At 41.5% G+C, this 18,767-nt stretch overlaps 1 protein-coding gene across 13 annotated transcripts in view; it reads left to right on the forward strand.

Moving 5' to 3' along the window:
- Window positions 1-18,767, forward strand: part of LOC148356470 (ankyrin-2-like) — a 42,182-nt gene that overhangs the window by 21,324 nt on the left and 2,091 nt on the right. For 5 of the 13 annotated variants that reach the window (XM_088347801.1, XM_088347802.1, XM_088347803.1 and 2 more), the window contains 29 exons: window positions 1,158-1,256; window positions 1,673-1,771; window positions 2,150-2,347; window positions 4,006-4,104; window positions 4,184-4,282; window positions 4,382-4,480; window positions 4,562-4,660; window positions 4,735-4,807; window positions 4,928-5,063; window positions 5,575-5,656; window positions 5,742-5,845; window positions 6,171-6,209; window positions 6,602-6,826; window positions 7,001-7,099; window positions 7,303-7,457; window positions 7,543-7,754; window positions 8,166-8,370; window positions 8,444-8,540; window positions 8,620-8,848; window positions 8,959-9,084; window positions 9,159-9,281; window positions 9,433-9,459; window positions 9,542-9,563; window positions 9,974-13,948; window positions 15,335-15,409; window positions 15,476-15,607; window positions 16,887-17,031; window positions 17,137-17,188; window positions 18,364-18,501. In XM_088347801.1, coding sequence (XP_088203927.1) covers window positions 1,158-1,256; window positions 1,673-1,771; window positions 2,150-2,347; window positions 4,006-4,104; window positions 4,184-4,282; window positions 4,382-4,480; window positions 4,562-4,660; window positions 4,735-4,807; window positions 4,928-5,063; window positions 5,575-5,656; window positions 5,742-5,845; window positions 6,171-6,209; window positions 6,602-6,826; window positions 7,001-7,099; window positions 7,303-7,457; window positions 7,543-7,754; window positions 8,166-8,370; window positions 8,444-8,540; window positions 8,620-8,848; window positions 8,959-9,084; window positions 9,159-9,281; window positions 9,433-9,459; window positions 9,542-9,563; window positions 9,974-13,948; window positions 15,335-15,409; window positions 15,476-15,607; window positions 16,887-17,031; window positions 17,137-17,188; window positions 18,364-18,501 — 7,263 coding nt within the window. The remainder of the gene's footprint in view (window positions 1-1,157; window positions 1,257-1,672; window positions 1,772-2,149; window positions 2,348-4,005; window positions 4,105-4,183; window positions 4,283-4,381; window positions 4,481-4,561; window positions 4,661-4,734; window positions 4,808-4,927; window positions 5,064-5,574; window positions 5,657-5,741; window positions 5,846-6,170; window positions 6,210-6,601; window positions 6,827-7,000; window positions 7,100-7,302; window positions 7,458-7,542; window positions 7,755-8,165; window positions 8,371-8,443; window positions 8,541-8,619; window positions 8,849-8,958; window positions 9,085-9,158; window positions 9,282-9,432; window positions 9,460-9,541; window positions 9,564-9,973; window positions 13,949-15,334; window positions 15,410-15,475; window positions 15,608-16,886; window positions 17,032-17,136; window positions 17,189-18,363; window positions 18,502-18,767) is intronic. The other 8 variants (XM_088347806.1, XM_088347805.1, XM_088347808.1 and 5 more) reach the window with 8 other exon arrangements.

Raw genomic sequence — 18,767 nt, forward strand, 5'->3', positions numbered from 1 at the left:
ACCCTTTGTAATTAAAAGCTATACAAGTAAATGTGGCTTGACTTGAAACCCTTGAAAATGCTTTAATTGTAATATTGTGTTTTCAAAGATTGAAAAGTGCTTGGATTTTGACTGAAGTGCTTGTAAATGCTTTAAAATGTTGCCGTTTTGCTTAAAAATGACTCTGGCACCACTCTCTGGTGGCTTTACTCTGCCATTTCATTGCTTCTTACTCGTGATTAATGGCAGCTGGTATTAGTTTGTATGGCATTGTGCTATCAAGCGTTATTTCTCCCTACAGGTCACGCCCAATATAACAGGTGCATGTTACACATAAACAGGGCACCATGAAATGTGTATTAGTGCAAGGATTAAGTATCAATTATGGACATAAGTAGGATCAAGCAAAAATATAGGCAGCGTTTCCCAGTGGTAAAGTCTAATGAGAAGATTTTCCTGCAACTAAAAATGTAAGCTAAATATTTCTCATATTAACAGTCATTTTTACCCAACACCTATAAGTGGTCGGCGGCGCCCTCTGTTGGCTGCGGCTGCATCGGCTCGCTACAACGGGTCAGGTGCAATCGACATTTCGTTCTGTGTACATTGTTACACAGAATGACAATACAAGGAAATTATTATTATTATTATTATTATATGGGGAGAGATATGTCTCAAAAATGTTTACACATGTATTGTTCAGATCCACAAATGTAATCACATTTTAATCAAGATCTAAAATTCACACGTCTTGATAGATGTACACGCAAGATTAAAAATCACACATGTAAATCGCAGTTATATTTATGACAGACTTAATTTCTTCTGTTAATGTTAATGGAGACATTGGAAAATTGGCTTTTTAAGTCCTTTAGAATTGCTTCAATTTGGCCTTGAAACTGTGTTCAAACCCTGAGTTTAACCAATAAGATTTTGAGATAAAATTCCGAAAAATAAGATATTTTCTATCAACTACATTTTCACGGTGCATGGGGTCGGAGTGATTTAAGGTCATACTGTTAAATATATTTTTTGCATAATATGTTGGTTTCAATATTTGTGACTTGTGGTATTTGGAATAGTATTAGGCAACATAATTATCATTTTAAAATGGGCGACTAAATAAATAGCCAACCACTCGATTTTCGTTAAATATGCTGTCGTTTTTTTTCTCACAGAAAGGATTTACTCCCCTCCACGTTGCCTCAAAGTACGGAAGCCTAGATGTAGCCAAACTTCTGTTGCAGCGTCATGCACCGCCAGATTCAGCAGGGAAGGTTGGCATGGAAAACAAAAAGCTTGCCAAGTTGTATATATATCAAGGCACTAAAGTGGATATTGTGTTTTAGAAAAAGGGAAAACACAAGTAACAGAAAACGTTTCCAATTTTGTTATTGAAATTTGCGTTTTATATAGGATTTTATTCAGAAATAGATATTTGAATTAAAGCCATATCACCTGGCCCTTGTATTACAATAACAAGGATCTATCTGTAAATTATTATCTAAATATAAGGGCAAATGTTCCAAGAAATGAATGTGCATGTTTGATAAGTTAAAACATAACTACATTCTTTAATCATTGTAAGCAAGCAGAATAAACCTATCAAGGTAAACTTGCAAGATAAACATTTACAATGATATGTGTTACAACAATACCCATACTTTTATAATATTCTGTTTTTCGCTTGCAGAATGGCCTCACGCCGCTCCATGTTGCTGCACATTATGATAACCAGAAGGTGGCACTTCTACTTTTGGACAAAGGAGCATCCCCTCACACTATTGCCAAGGTAAAGCTGCAATTTTAGGATGCATTGCTTTCTATTACTCGGTTAACTTATTTTGGGGAGATTTATGTCTTGATAATTCTTAGGAAACTACTCAGGTAGGTGAATAAGTTAGACAATCAGTTTTAGTCACATTATATTAAATCATTTTTGATTGCACCTCAAGGTATCCTTTACAACTGGGAAATTATTTTTCTTTTTTGAGAAACAAAACAGATGACAGATATACAGATTTTGATTGAATTTCATCATGAGGTCATACTTAAGCTATTATTTTTTTGCTGTCTTGATCTAACTAGGTTTTCATAAGGTTCACTGAATGAAGGAATGTATAATACGAACAGCAGTACAATTGTTGAGTGTCTTGTGTTAATTGTGCAGAATGGTTACACACCTCTTCACATTGCGGCCAAAAAGAACCAAATAGATATTGCAACAGTGCTACTAAACTGTGGTGCCGAAACCAACGTCCTGACCAAGCAGGGCGTCACGCCACTCCATTTAGCTTCGGAGGAGGGCCATGCTGACATGGCTGCACTTCTCCTGAGTAAGGGGGCTCATATCAACGCTCCAACTAAGGTAATATGTTTGGGCATTCGCTTTAAACAGACATGTCAAAGATACAGCCAGGGAGCCGGATCCAGCCCGTTGAATGATTTGATTAATCCGGTCCGCCGTCCATTTTTGATTTTGTCAAAAAAAGAAGCAAGTCTCCTCTATCAAAAGTAATTATTTTTCTAAATAAATGCAAAAGATGATCTTGCTGGCTGCTAGATGGCAGTTGTAGTTCATACAGTGTGGTGAGTTGGTTCAGATATGAAACCTCTTTTACTCGACTGTTAAAACAAACTAGGTAACGCATTCAGTGTCAAAAATTTGAATATTTTTCCCCATTGTTTGTGAGTAAATGCATACATGCCAACATTTTGACATTTAAAAAAAACAGTAGATCAGGCATGTCCAAAGCCCAGCCTGGGGGCCAGTTGTGCCCCTTATTCAAACTTTACTGGCCTGCGGCCTCTGTCATAAAATTAATAGTATGTGGCCCGCCAATAATCTGTACCGTAATATGAAATACATTTGCACAAACAAACAACAGAATCACCCTTTCAGCAGATAATGGCAGTAGCCCTTTGGCCACCTTGCCCTTGGCTTTGTGTGAGAATTTTAACCCACCCTTTGAAAGTTGATTGTGGGGGCCGCCAGGACAAGTGGAAATTGGAATATTTTTTCCACCGAAATCCGAAACAACTGCCTAATTTGCCATGAGACTGTTTTCAAAGAATATAAAATCAAGAGGAACTGCCAAACAAAACATGCTGACTTTAAAAAGCTATCTGGAAATGAACGCTTTGAAAAGGTGAAGCAGCTGGAAGCTGTTTTAACAGCAGCACTCTTTCATAAGACCCTGCGAGACAATTGAAAATGCTACAAAGGCGAGCTACAAAGGCGAGCTACAAAGGCGAGCTACAAGGTCACGACGCTGATCGCCTAGAACAGAAAACCTTTTACCAAATAGTCAGTCCTCCTCACACATTTTTAGCCTACCGAATCTGACCCGCTTTCTGAAATGTTTGGACACGCCTGTGGTAGATTTTATCGCACACTCTATTTTACACACTAAACACAGTCTGTCTCCAAAAATATTAAAAGAACAACAACAACATGTGCTTGCTTAAAACCGGAAATGGCAAACTTTTGCCAAAGACATGTAGTGCGATTGTTGGAGCGGTTTACTCAAGCACACTTGAATAGTCTCACTTCAAATTTAATCAGCCGTGGACTAAAATACTAGTCTTAAGTAAAGTAATTTTGGTTGTTGTTTAAATTTGAAAAAGTGGTAGATTTTTTAAAAAAAGCGGTAGTCGTTCTTTAAGGGCTATAGTGGTAATCTAACATGTAAAGTGGTAGTGTTGGCAGGTATGTAAATGTGTTCTGTTTAGAAAAGATCCCTTGTCATCCGTGATCATAATATCTAGGCTAGGCTACTAATGTAGGCTGAATGATAAAGCATAATGCTGGAATACAAAGCTAGACATTTGGAGTTGACATTCTTTTACTGATCCGACCCGTCTGAGAACCGCCTGAGATCCGGCTCCAAAGCCAAACTGAGTTTGACATCCCTGGTTTAAAACAACGGCTGTTTGGCTCAATTATGGTTAAGAAACACTTGCATGTTGTCAGGCTCAGGCAAAAATTTGTTGATGATCATTGTTATATTGTGCTCTCTACTTTAGTGTGGCCTTACTGCCCTTCATTTGGCAGCACAGGATGATAAAGTTGCTGTTGCTGAAATCCTTGCCGCAAATGGCGCTAACCTCAACCAGCAGACCAAAGTAAGGCACTGTAAAGAGCTAAAATACTTCATGTTTAAAAATCGTTTGGACAAAGTTTGGGGCAATGTTCTTTTCACAGCTTGGCTACACTCCACTGATTGTTGCATGTCACTATGGAAACACCAAAATGGTCAACTTTCTTCTCCAAAATGGCGCTGATGTGACAGTAAAAACCAAGGTGTGCAAACTGTTCTGAATTGTTCGGTTGGTTCCGCCACACAGCATGAGAACTTGTTGTTACATATTGGTTTTAACTTGAAATCAAACACTTCCACAGAATGGATACAGCCCTCTTCATCAGGCGGCCCAACAGGGCAACACACACATCATCAACATACTCTTGCAGTATGGAGCCAAGCCAAATGCTGTGACTGTGGTAAGATAATTTGTGTATACATTCGTTGTTAAAAATTACCATAGTACAGTTTTATTATATTTTTTTTTTTACTTGGGCCAGAATGGAAACACTGCCCTTGGTATTGCGCGGCGTCTGGGCTACATTTCGGTTGTGGACACGCTGAAAGTCATCACAGAAGAGATAATCACCACCACAACAGTATGTTTTACACATACAGTTGCATATCTAAAAACATACTATATAATAAATGAAATTTTGGGGGGGAAAACCAGACAGTGACGGAGAAACACAAACTAAATGTGCCAGAAACTATGACAGAGGTACTGGACGTCTCGGATGAAGAAGGTGAGTCATAACAATTTGGAATTTCCATTTCAGTTGACTGTGTTCATCTGCTATATTGTCGTTTATTGTAAGCGTCTCTCCAAGTGGGTAAAGCTTTTCCTCCCCTCTAACGCTGACAAGGCGATGATACCATGACGGGCGACGGAGGGGAGTATTTTAGGGCTGAGGATCTCAGAGAGCTTGGTGATGACTCGTTGCCTGGGCAGTACCTGGATAACATGAACTACCTCTGCTTCAGCAATGAGGGAACTGGAGGGTATGAAAAACTCACTTGCAATTAGCACATACAGTCTTGCCTCTAAAGCGACCCAATAATAGGTGAATTTCTACTATGTTTTGCTAAGGGAATCAAACCACAGCTAGCCACATGTTTTTCACAACAACTGAATCAAATCAAACCATATTTATCCAGCTTTTGTACAGGTTACCGTACTGGTTACCCCTTCTTACCATAACCTTAAAGAGTCATACATAATTTCCTGCCTTAGCTGACGAAAGCACAATGGAACTCTCTCCGCAATAATATTGTAGCGTATTCCCTGGAGTGAAGCCCAAGAACAATCTGGGTTAGGTTAACATACGTAAAGACAATCCTAAAATTATGAAATAAGACATACAAAAATACTTTGCTAGACGACACCCAGGAAAGTGAGTCTGGAAATGCTTCAACTGACTCACATTTGGCCCACTTCAAAACAAAGCTTGCAATCATGCATTTGAAATGAAGTATTGTTTCGTGAGCATGTACTGTCTCATATCGATTGCAGTTCTGAAAGATCTTTCACGCCCACACGTCAAAGATACTACCATAAGCATGAAAGCATGTTGGATGACATGTTCACCTGTCAGGTACGTAGAGTGCGACAAAATATAATCAAGTTGGTGTCAAGTCGTATTGATTTACTCGACAGACCATGTTCTTTAATTGTTTCAGAACTCATCACTTCCAAGGGAAAACGAACAAGACTCGTATCGGCTGAGTTGGGGCACAGAGAATCTTGACAACATAGCTTTATCCTCCAGTCCACTTCACTCTGGGTATGTAAATTATTTTTGTGGTGTCAGAAGTATGTTAAAGTGGCATAGGGAGATTATTTTTCCCCTTTCGAGCTTGTGCGCAATTCTGCTTCAAAATAGCTATTTCTCTTCTCTCAAGGCAATTGATGCTGTCTTTGGACATTTAAAAAATCCTAAATTAGTGCAAACAGGGGTGTTTTTTATGCAAGAATTATATTTTCCAGAAAAATTGAGACTCACAGTGGATAGGGTTTACTTTATCTTGTGGAAGATCAAGTGGAGGTACTTTAAATCTGACTTTCTACTCCTTTTCTCTCTGGGTTGGCACTCGGTCCAATGTTTTTAGCCGTTCTTCTCCGTGCCATGATCATGCAGACCACAGCAGGTGATTTCTTGCCTTCTTGCAGCCATTCCATTCCTTGCATTTTTTTGCCTCATATCCTGCTGTTTTGGGAGATTTTCCTGTCATCCAGATACCTAAACCTCATATTGTGGTTGTTTCTTTGGTGCATGTTTTGAACACTTTCTTGCTTTAAGCCATGTGCATGTCGGATAGATGCTTATTCAATTTTTCGATAGTTGGTGTATGAAAAATAAGTGGATATGAATGTTATGATTTTGGCACAAAAATCAAAGTATTGATGGAAGATTGTCAATGACCAACAAATCATCCAAGTGCATATATGCTCCCTTAAAAACCTTTTGTAAAACTAAGTCAGTCACTCATGTTCATTGTTCTTTATTGAATTAATAAAGTGTCTGTTTTTTTCCCGTCAGCTTTCTTGTTAGTTTCATGGTGGATGCAAGGGGTGGATCCATGCGGGGCTGCCGTAACAACGGCCTGCGCATCATAATTCCATCCGGGAAGTGCAGTGCTCCCACACGAGTAACCTGCAGGCTGGTGAAAAGGCACCGTCTGGCTAGCATGCCCCCAATTGTTGAAGGCGAGGGTCTCGCCAGCAGATTAATTGAGGTTGCACCGTTTGGAGGCCAGCTTCTTGGGTAAGGACACTGAAACCTTCCCTTTTCTCCTGGGTTTTACTTTTCTCCAGAATTCTACGCTATATTATGCAAAAAATATTTTAATGGATCAAACTCCCAGAATGCACTCGAAAACAAATGTTGTGTACATGTCTTTTTTTACTTAATGCTGCGTATTGGAACATCATGACACAGTAAGCTCCACCTACCCAGTGCCCCACCACCTCTCAATGAGGGCGAGAGTTTGGTGAGCAGAATCCTTCAGCTCGGACCACCGGGGACAAATTTCCTAGGGTAGGCTGCAAACAAAGTGAAGAAGAAAAAACATGTATACAGAAGGATGCATATGCAAGTTTTCCTTTTAGTCATTAAACTGTGTCTTTTTACAGAACTGGTAAAAAGTGAGATAATTATAAGAATTTACCTTAGATTCCAAATCCCTAAATTTGTGTAAAAGCCTGGGACCTCACTGAAAAAAATGCTGTTCCTTCATTCAGGCCTGTGATTGTGGAGGTCCCCCATTTTGCCTCTCTCCGTGGGGGTGAGCGGGAACTTGTCATCTTGAGGAGCGAGACGGGGGAAAACTGGAAAGAGCATAACTGTGAGCACACCCAAGAAGAACTCAACCAGATCCTTAACAGCATGGATGAAGGTCAGTCTCTTAAATGACCTGCTTAGGAACTAAATAAAGTCCTCTGAATAAAGTCGTTTGAACATTACTGTATCCCTTCCGCCAGAACTGGACTCTCAGGAGGAGCTCCAGAAGAAGCGCATTTGCCGCATCATCACCAGGGACCTCCCACAATATTTTGCGGTTGTTTCACGTATTAGGCAAGACAGTATTCTAATTGGTCCTGAAGGGGGTGTCCTAAACAGCACAGTTGTACCCCAAGTTCAAGCAGTTTTTCCTGAAGGAGCTCTAACCAAAAGGATCAGAGTGGGCCTGCAGGTAATGACACTGACTTGGAGCTTTGTATGTGATGTACCGCACTGTGGTTGAAAGTATATAAGTTTAAAGCACTCTGGAGTGAATTGTGTTGGTGGAATGTTCTATGAAGAGTGTTTTGGGAATCGAGATAAGCCTAGAGTCCAAGCCTTTGTATTCCTGATGGTTGTGTTCATGGTTTTTGGCTTAGAGATCTGTGCAACAACCAGTGACTACATTACTTTGGTCCTGCATACCAGAAAAAAAATCAAAGGCTACAGATACGATTACTTTGGACAAACCCTTGAGTCAATACACGACTTAAACAGAATGTCCTAATGTATTTTGATGTATCATAAATCATTTTCTGATTCCAGTGTCGTTGCATAACTCCTTGGGAGAAAAAAATTTAAAGGCAAATGTCTCTTGTCTCAGGCCCAGCCGGTGAGTTTGGACATTGTCAGGAGGGCCCTTGGCAACAAGTCCAGCTTTAGCCCAATCGTCACTCTAGAACCCCGCCGAAGAAAGTTTCATAAACCCATTACTGTAACAATCCCCATCCCCAAAGGCAATGCTGATTCGGCTGTGCACGGTATAGGACGGGACACGCCAACCTTACGACTCCTCTGCAGTATAACAGGTAGGACAAAATTCAGTGTTCAACACACATTGGTCAACATTTTTTTCTCAGTCAGCTTGTGGTCTTTGCTTAGGTGGCACAACACCAGCCCAATGGGAGGACATAACAGGAACCACTCCCTTAACATTTGCCAGTGACCGTGTGTCATTTACTACTAATGTTTCTGCAAGGTAACAGACGTTTCCATTTAACACGATCCTGACAGATTGAAGATGCCCCCAGCCACAGCAATTGTTTTAATATGTCCAGGTTTTGGCTTATTGATTGCCGGCAAATTCAAGAATCGGTCAACTTCTCCTCTCAAGTGTACCGGGAGATCATCTGTGTGCCTTACATGGCTAAGTTTGTCATTTTTGCCAAAACCCACGACCCCATTGAGTGCCACCTGCGCTGTTTTTGCATGACAGATGACAAGGTTGACAAAACTCTGGAGCAACAAGAGAACTTCACTGAGGTGGCCCGCAGTCGAGAGGTGGAGGTAGGTTCAAGGATCTGTACATTTCTTTTAAACAAATTTAAAGCATTGCTCTTATTAAAAGAGTAGAGACTGTGAATACATTGCCTGCTATGTGAATCTCTACTTTTTAGGTTCTAGAGGGAAAGCCAATCTATGCAGATTGCTGTGGAAACTTTGTCCCCCTTACCAAAAGCGGGCAGCATAATCTCTTTAGCTTTTTTGCCTTCAAGGAGAACAGACTCACGCTTTTCATTAAAGTAAGTATTCATGTTTTTATTGGATCGTTCAGACTAAGAAAGCAGATTGACTGGGAGCTTGTGGCTGTATGCAGATCCGAGACAACACCCAGGAGCTGTGCGGCCGCCTCTGTTTTCTAAAGGAGCCTCGGAGTTACAGGTCACTCGCCCACAATGCCATTTGCAACCTCAACATCACCCTGCCATCATACTGCAAGGTGAGGCTGTCATCAGGCCTCAAAGCTATTTTAGTTTACATTGTGTATTTTAATGATGTGTTTGATTTCAGGAGCAAAAGCAAAACCGTTGCTGAAAAAAATGCACTTTTTGTTTCTCTCCCTCTTGCTGCTTCGTTATGTTGGGGAAAAGGAGTCTGATTCTGACCAAGATGAAGAGGTAAAAACAAGCTAGTTTTTGTATGATTATTGAATCAGCAAATGATTGAAACTTCAATTTTGATCCCCTTTTTTCCCCACAGATGATTACACCACAGGAAAGATGTAAGTCTCTTTTTTCATATGGTAAGACGTGTTCATGACAGAATTCATAGCATGCACACAAACGTCCATTTCACTTGTTCTATTATTGTGGGTCTTGCAGCCTTTAGTTGCATCTTGTGCAAATAAAACCCTTCCTCTCATACAGTATATAACTTTGTTTAGTTTGTTTCTACTCCACAATCACACCTTTTATAATGCCCGAATGCACAACATTGTTTTTTATTTTGGTGGTGTTTTTTGGTCTTTTTTATGTTTACATTTCCCAAATACCACATGTTCAATTAAACGAAATAATGCAAACTGTATACCTAAATATGTTTTGGCCTGACAATGTTCTCAAATGTTTTTCTTCTTTTTTTATTTTTTTATTTTTTGTTATTACTCCTTACTTTTTTTGCACCTCATGGAAGATGAAGGGAGGGCAGCATCTGTCCCGAATTCCGAGCTGATTCGAGAACCGGACCTGCTCTCAGATGTTTCGGAGATGAAACAAGATTTGATCAAAATGACAGCTATTTTGACGGCCGATCCCTCCAAAAAAAAACCTTCTTTGCAAGGCTGCGGTTCTGAAAAGGGAAAAGATGATGTTTCCAAAGTGCCGTTAGAAATAATGGAGAAGGACCTGGAGAAAGTCAAGAAGGACCTTGAGAAAGTTAGTAAAATACTAAGGAGCGGAACGTATGAAGAAACAGAAGAAACCTCAACATCAATTGAGGAGACTGACGAGTGGGTGCTTCTTTCTGACAGTGAAATACGGGAGGCCCAGACTAAGGCAGCCTTTGAAAATCCATCTCATGCCTCGTGTGTAAATCAGACTAACAGAGGGACTTTCAGATCTAAAGTCACAAAAGACAGCAATGATTCAAAAGAATACTTCCTGGATGTGCCAAAAACCAAATCCACTGCTTCAGCCAAAGTACAGATCAGATCTGACGACTCTACAGTCTCTGTTACGCCACAACCCGTGTCCCCACTTGTTGAAGAGACTCCTATCGGCTCAATAAAAGATAAAGTCAAAGCCTTACAACAGAAAGTAGAGGCAGAACAAGGTAAAAAAGGGATTAAGAGTTCACAATTGCCTGCCAGTGCCAAAATGCCTTCGAAAGTCAAAGAAACTCACCCACGTAAAACAACGCCTGAAGCTGGACGTGAAAAACATGAAGAAAGCGTCTCAGTTAAAGAGTTGATGCAAGTGTTTCAAAAAGAGCACTCAGGTAACGCATCAAATCTGAAAAAGAGCAAACCCTCAAGGGTGCCAAGTCTGGAAGAAAGTGGCTCATGTTCACAAAACTTATCAACAACATCCGTCACACAAGTAATACCGCTAGATTCAAAGATTTTTCCACACAGCACGGCAGAGTCAGCGGTAACCCTAACGAGGGACTTTGGGAAAGGCGATGATGAAAATAACAAAGATGAAGTTCTCCATGCAGACTCAACTAGTGCCAGTTCTGGAACACCTAATCTTAGTTCCGAGGACAGTGACAAACACGAGGGTCTGGCCACCCCTGGAACAAGCCCTGAAAGTTTGTGTCTTTCACCTAAAACAGAACAACAAGCCATGCAAGAAGTGGCAAAAACAACAGTACTTTTTGAAAAAGCAACTAAATCCGAAGAGACTGGAATACCAAGTCAAAGACTTTGCCCTGATGACCAAGTGTCGAAGGATTTGACCTCCAGTGTGTCTTTCAGTGAGGCAGATCACTGCCCACCAAGTGAGTCGACATCCCATATAAAGACCAGGGCTTGGTGTTCTGAATCTGATTCCACAAAAAATACCATTTTAAAAACTGTTGAAGAACTTATTGATGGTGGCAGCCCCAATTTTCAGCCATTACTACCTTTAGCATGTTCAGAAACCCCTAAACATGTCCCATGGTGCCATGGAAGCTTGAAATTGTCTACAGAACAAGACCCTGATCCTCTCAGTCCATTAGATGACGAGTCTCTGACAATCAGCCACAGAGACTCGCTTGACGGTAGTCCGGTAATGGATGAAAACTCCTCCATTAAATCCCCAGATTCCATTGAACCCAGCCCTACCAGGGAATCACTTCCTCATGACTCATTAGAGAGCAGCCCTGTTGAAGAACATAGCTATCCATCATTCCCACTCATTGTAGATCATCCAAGTCGAACCGCAATCCATCCAGGGTCCCCGAATGAAGCATCTGTCAAAGATGCATTGCATGATAAGCATTTACGAGACCTTGAGGCTAGTGCTGATGATGACAGCTGTGAGCAGACATCACAGATGACGAGTTCTGGTAAGAGTCCACTCTCTCCTGATACCCCTAGTTCTGATGAGGTAAGTTACAACTTAGATCCCAAACATTATGACCATTCTTTCCTCCCTGTCCAATCAAATCCACCAGCAGTTATCTATGAGGACCCTGAGGAGAATGATACATCAGACAGCAATGACACTCACAAACAAGTTACAGCTAGAAAGAAATCTGTTGATAAGGTGGAGGTGCATTTAGAGTCCCCAAGAGACACATCGTGTAAATTTGGGGCAAAAAGACTCCCTGAAGATACAGGCTTACATTTGATCTCTGACTACCATATTAAAGTTCCCTCTTCTTTTTCAGCAGGTTTGCATGATGGATCTCGCGCAAAAGATGTCCACATCAAAACAGATAAAATCAGTCAAGACGAAACCAACACTGTCAGTTCAAATTCAGTGTCTCAACAAGCGGCTCTGTCACTGGTTGTTGCCAGTGCAAACAAATCTCCCAAAACTGCTGCAACATTAAACACAGAAAATAAAACTGACGAGCAAAAGGAGGACAGTTTACGAAAGTCAAGAGAGATTGGGCAAAGGTTAGGTGCTCCTCAATGTCCAGCGTATTCTCCAGCTAGCAATGTAACAGATGAAGTCAAAGCAGCACCAGAGGTTGGACTTGGTGCATTGAGAAGTACCAAGGAAACCTTTAAACCTGAATTCTGCATCTATGATGATACTGAAAAGGATGAACTTGAACATCCCAAAACTGAGTCCAAAGGTGTCACTGCAAAGGTGGATGCAGCATACTCATGGTCAGCCAAACAAGACAATGATGACCTCTTTGAAGCTAGTTTTAAAGTTGAGGAAGAGAAGATTCTTAATCTGGTGGTGGACTCTCAGTCCCTGCCAGGGACAGCAGACACCACACCAGGTAAAACACCATCTGAGGAGGAGAGCACACCAACAGGTGAACCCAACCCGTTTCTCTTCCAAGAAGGAAAGCTTTTTGAAATGACGCGAAGTGGCGCAATTGATATGACCAAAAGGAGCAGCGAGGAAGACGGGGGAAGCTTTGCTTTTTTCCAAATTGGTGAACATCAACCCGAGCCAGTACAAGGCCAGCAAGAATTTAAGTTGCCTGCAGGACAGCAGGAAGTTGGCCTCAATCTGACACTTGAGGTTAAAGCTAAGGATCCATCTGAAGAAACAGTAAATTCGCACCATCAGTCAGCAACTGAGGTAGATCCGGCATCGGTCAAATTAAAAATTCCCAAAATGGGCCTTTCAGCTTCTGCCAAACCTGCTGCCAAAGATCCAACCGATGTAGAAGCCAAATCAGATGTCATAATAGAAAGGGAACCCTCTAATTTAGATTCAACCTCCCCTGATCAAATGATTATGAATGTAGAGACAGCAGAAACTACCGTTACTAGATCTATATACTCTGAGCAGGGACGAGAGTCATCCGATTCATCTCCAGATGAGTCAAAGTCAGTGACGCAAGCTCCAAATTCAACTGACGTGCCCCCCAAAATCACGTCTGAGACTGTTTCCCTCAAAATCCAGTCAAAACCAGCTCCTCAGGTTAAAAATAAAGCGGCTCCTGCCACTGGATCAAAGTCGCGCATCCCTATCAAATCTAACTTTGGCAAATTAGATTCTTTAGTTAAAACAGCTGAAGATAAAAAACACAAAACATCTGCAATCAGGGATGCAAGAAGAAAGTCAGAGGGGACTTGTGTTGATGCACAGGCCAAAACGACTGCCAAGAGCTTTTCTGAAGGAGTCTCAACCAGGCTCACTAAAACAAAAGCCTTCCAATCACGGTTGCCAGTCAAAGGCAAAGGTGGCCCATCTTCTCAATCGCCAACAGCCAATCAACCGAGAGGCAAGGCAAGCAAGAACTCCGCCGAATCTTTTGAAGAGATCAGCAACGAGGCGGCAAAGGTTGTAAAAAGGTTGGCCGAGGCCAACAAGGAAGACGACGACAACTCTGAGGACGAGAGCAGTCTTATCGATCCGTCGGTAATCGAAAGGGATGCGTTTACGGAAGTTCACTCCATACCCCATGGAGATGTAACTTCAATTCCACGGCGAATCGACGACCCTGATGGGACACAAGTGCAGCAAATCACAAGCAGTACATCTCAAAGTCAAGGTAAGCTGTGGCAGCTGCCGACACCGTCATTTAATAACTTGTGGCTTTTAAACAGATACGTACCAGCGTTTGTCCAATGATGTTTTTCCATCCATCCATGATCTTACGCTCCTCTAGGGTCAGGTAGAAGGGGCAAAAGCCTCAGCAGTTAAGCCAATACTCCCTAACCCGAAGAAACTTCATCCATCTTATCTGACAGAATACCGAGGCGTTCCCAGGCCAGCCTAGATGAGTAGTCGCACCATTGTGTCTCAGGTCGCCCTTCTGCCTGTGGGGCATTCCTGGAACACCTCCTGAGGGTGTCGCCCAGGAGGCATCCCTACCGGATGACCCATCCATATGACCAAGCTTCTCAACCTATATATAAGGGAAAGCTCACCCACCCTTCGGAGGAAACTTATTTCAGCTGTTTGTATCCAGAATCTTGTTCTTTTAGTCCTGAATCACAGTTCATGATCATAGGCAAGGTAGGAACGTAGATCGAGTAGTAAAATGGAGAGCTGTGCCTTCTGGCTCAGCTCCTTCACTACGACAGCCAGGTACAGGGTCTGCTTGGCAGCAGACGCTGCACCAATACGTCTGTCGATCGCCTTCTCTTACATACTCTCACTTGTGAACAAGACCTCAAGGTACTTGAACCGAGGACAAGGTCGATCATCAAACTGCAGCCTATGGTGTCCTAGTGCCAATTGCACCTATGAACAATATAATGGTTGAACATGATGTTTGTTATGGACCAGCCGTGACGAGCACAGAAGCAGCACTCGGGTTTAGATTGATGGGTATGTTCCTCCGGATCACGTCCCTCCAGGTCACACGTCCCTCCAGCACTCTCAAGCACACTCTCCAAGGGCTCCAAGAAGGGCGGGTAATCTGAACTGCTCTTTGGTGCATAAGCACAAACAACATTCAGAACCCATCTCTTCACCCGTAGGCAAAAGGAGGATACCCCCCTGCCTACCTGGGTGCACCCCAATGTACAAAAGCCTCTCACCGTGGGCAACTCCAGAGTGGAAGTGAGTCCAACCCCTCTCGAAAGAACTGGTACCAGAGCCAAAGCCGTGTGTGGAGGTGAGTCTGACTAAAGCTAGTCAGAACCTCCTAATCTCACACTCCAGCATGGGCTCTTTCCCTACAAAAAGAGATGACACTCTATATCCCAAGAACTAGCTTCTGTAACTGGGGATTAGTTTGCCATGGTGATTTTTCTCCATAAAGATGAATTTTCCCGTCCAGACTAGAGCACATATATGGGCTTTGGGCTGCTAAGCTTAAAAAAATGTTTCTTTTCAACTTCTGTGGATGACGTGTGTATGATTTTGACTCTAAACCTTTACTAATGTGCCTGGTTTAATTGTACACTAGTATCTCTTCTGTTTGCAATAGATTCAAGGGTTTCTGCTGAAAGCGAAGAGCGAACTTTGTCCACAATAGCTGACCACCTGGGATTCAGCTGGGAAGGTGAGACACTTATAAATGCCCCTGTTGTCTTCATGCGTGGTTCTGATTTCAATTTACTGGTTCCAGAACTTGCACGAGAAATGGAATTTAGCGAGGACAGGATCACATGTATAAAGACTGAAAACCCTGATTCCCTACGAGACCAGAGCTACGCCCTTCTTGACATGTGGACTGAGAGATGGGGAACATATGACAGAGGTTTGTACAAAGCTGTCACAAATGTTTTCATTTTAAAATTTGTAACTGAGATTCTGCAAGGTACGCATCCTTTCTTTAAAGCTTTTTATAACACAGAAAAAAGTTACAAATGATAAAATGTTAACTTTAGAATAATGCACCATTATAGTTTTAACTCTCGAGTTAATTCCAAAGTTAAAGCATTTCAAAACTTTGTCTCAAGAAAAAAAACCTCTTTAGAAAAGCAATGGTGATCTTAAAGTGCATTAGGGCTAATTGTTAGGCTGGAATATTGCCTTGCGAACCAATTTCTGGTGGGAGGGCATCATCATCTCTGCTCCAGTATTTCACAGTACATGTTTGGGTTCATGTTTTCCTCTAAATGCAACCACCCAACTCTAGTTGTACTCATGTAGCTCCAGACCATGACATTCCCAACACCATGCTCGACATCAGGCGCGAATATGTTTGTACTACTCACCTGGTTGCCGCCACACATGGTTCACACCATCTGAGCCAAATAGATTCACCAGACCAGAGGATATCTTTCCATTAAGGCATGGCCTTTGTTGACATACTTCTTTTCAATTGTGTCAAAGCGATGTTTATTCAGGGATGTTGTATTAAACACTATAATGAAATCTCTACAGAAATGTGAGGGGTGCTCTCACTTTTGTGACATACTGCACAGATCACTTTTAAAGCTTTAATTAAATACCGGAATCTGCTTTAACACCAGAGTTAAAGCTACTTTAACTCTCTGACAGCTTTAACACAAATGTGTCATGGTCGCCTTGGTGACCAGTCTGCCCCGCCCTCTGGGCAACAGCTGAAGCAGTTCAACTAATTGTGTCTGCTATTTAAGGCTGGATTCTGGGCTTTGCGGGTGCTGGCTCATTATTCATATCTACATATTCCCCGGTCTGTTATGCCTTGCCCTGTTTTAGTTTTAAACATTGTCCGTTCTGTTATGCCTTGTCTTGTTTAGTTGAGTTGGAAGAAACTTGTTTGTTTTGTCATGTCCCAGAGTTATGGACAACTTTTATTTTGTTAAATAAAACTTATGGATCATCACGCAATTGAGTTCTCCCTTCCTGCCTCCTGCCTCCGTTCTGGTCCGGTCACCCCTCCACTCCACTCCACCTCGTGACAAAATGTCAAAGTTGCTTTAACTCGGCCTGGAGTTAACCCTTAATCCATACAGAGTCAAATGTAACTTTGATGTCTCCATCAATGGCAGTGAATGAGTTAACTTTGGCAGCAGGAGTGTTCAATCACATATTCTTCTTTGACCTCGAAGTAACCCTCATCAAGAAACTAACGGCGATCAACCGCATGGACATCGTTCACCTGATACAAACCGAGACGACCTTAACAACACGGGATGCATCGTCAGACAAAGTCATCATGAAACAAAAACGGCAGCCAGAGACAGACGCTGTGGGGTGAGTTTTCACCCGTCTCCTTTCGATGTTCATCCTTTGAAAAAACCTGGTTCTAAGAGATATTATTTGTCTTAATTGTTTAATTTTCTCTGTTTCATGACGCAGCAGTGGACAAAGGATGTCGACACATTTGGATAACACAGGCAGTTGTAAACAGGCAAGTCCTCCTAGCTTTTCTGCAATGACTTGGAGCAACGAGCTGTCATTATCCAACCTGCTTCTCACTAGGATTAGGTATACTTGCAGTTCTAAAGTCAGGTGTAGCACCTATGCCTTTAGACAGGGGGAAGAAAAGCTACTGGAATAGTTATATCTCTGATGAGTGGTCAAATAAATAGAAGAAACACCAGTCAAAATGTATTTTTTTAAAAAGCCGGCATGAACAATGGACAAGATAATTATTTAACATTTATTATTGTAAATGAACACTCTTATTTGGTTCAAGGTATTGGATGCAAAGGTCCAAGTTTAGTTGATTTTGGTGTACTAACTGTATTATTTATTTCAATTTGTAAGCGGTCATATACTCTAATTTTGGTTGAAAACACCTAATATTACTTGCAAAATGTATTTGTATGCGCTCTGATAGAATTTCAGTATCAACCTAAATCTTTTTTTGTGTCAGAATTTAGAGTCAGAATATAATACACTTCAAATTTAAGTGACAATTCAAATAAATGATAAGTAGGTCAATCAATTAGGTAACGAAAACACAATTTAGTTGTTCTCTAATAATTCAGGGAATCGCAAATCTATAGGTATGTGCTATGAGCACACCCTGATTTTCGAATTTCAGCAGTCCACAATCAAGAACGTAGTAACAATTGAATTTTTGCCGCAACCTTGATGTGAAGCTCTTTGACGAATCTGATCCTTGTTTAAGTTCTGGTCTGGGTAGCTCGCCACTTGGATCACAGAGATTTCCAATTATCCAGGGAATCGAAGGATTTTCCAGATAAGGAAAAAAACCTCGTCGAGATATGGTTTTTCGTCCTTCATGGGTCGAAATGAAAAAAAGGAGAGATTTGGTTTTCCAATTCCAAACAAAGCTCTCTACGCTGGCATGCGTGTCCTGCCCGCATTGAGCAGTGACAAAAGACGTTTTTATTTTAGTGTCAAATTTGTACTTTATTACTTGTATTTATTTATTTCTAACTCACTTATTAAGGGAGTTTACACTAGGCTCTTTGTAGTCTTCTGTGCTTTGGCGGAGCATCCCAGATAAAGAAAAAAAAAACATCTTTATCATTTCTAAGTTTGAAAAGAAGCTACAGGGTAGCTAATTTTGCCATGCGGTTTTGTGAGAAGTCCAATGTTTACTTTTGGTTGCAGCAAAGCGCTGGTGGTGCTAGGCCGTCATCGCGATTCGAGGTGGAACCCGCCAAGGACCGAAAAGTCAGCAAGGTTGTCAAGACCACAGTCACCACCAGACGGATGTCGCAAGACGCAAACAGGGAACACTCGGGGAAGGTGAGAAAAAAAATGTCAAACTTTTATCTTAGAGAATTATAATATGTTCTTATATATTTATCTCATGATTGTATAAAATGAATACAATTGTAGTGTCATCGATATGACTTCGAGCTAAACCACCAAAGAAGGACCGTAACCACAGTGGCTGTGTCATTGAAGCTTTACTTCTCTTCTCTTGATGATGAAAACTGCAACAATAAAATACAATACGTTCTGACCACGTGCCAATAAGTTTTCGAAAATAAAGTGCATAAACTTGACAT

This window comes from Urocampus carinirostris, chromosome 11, assembly GCF_059441175.1.
Source record: "Urocampus carinirostris isolate Australia breed hairy pipefish chromosome 11, RoL_Ucar_1.0, whole genome shotgun sequence".
NCBI lineage: Eukaryota > Metazoa > Chordata > Actinopteri > Syngnathiformes > Syngnathidae > Urocampus > Urocampus carinirostris.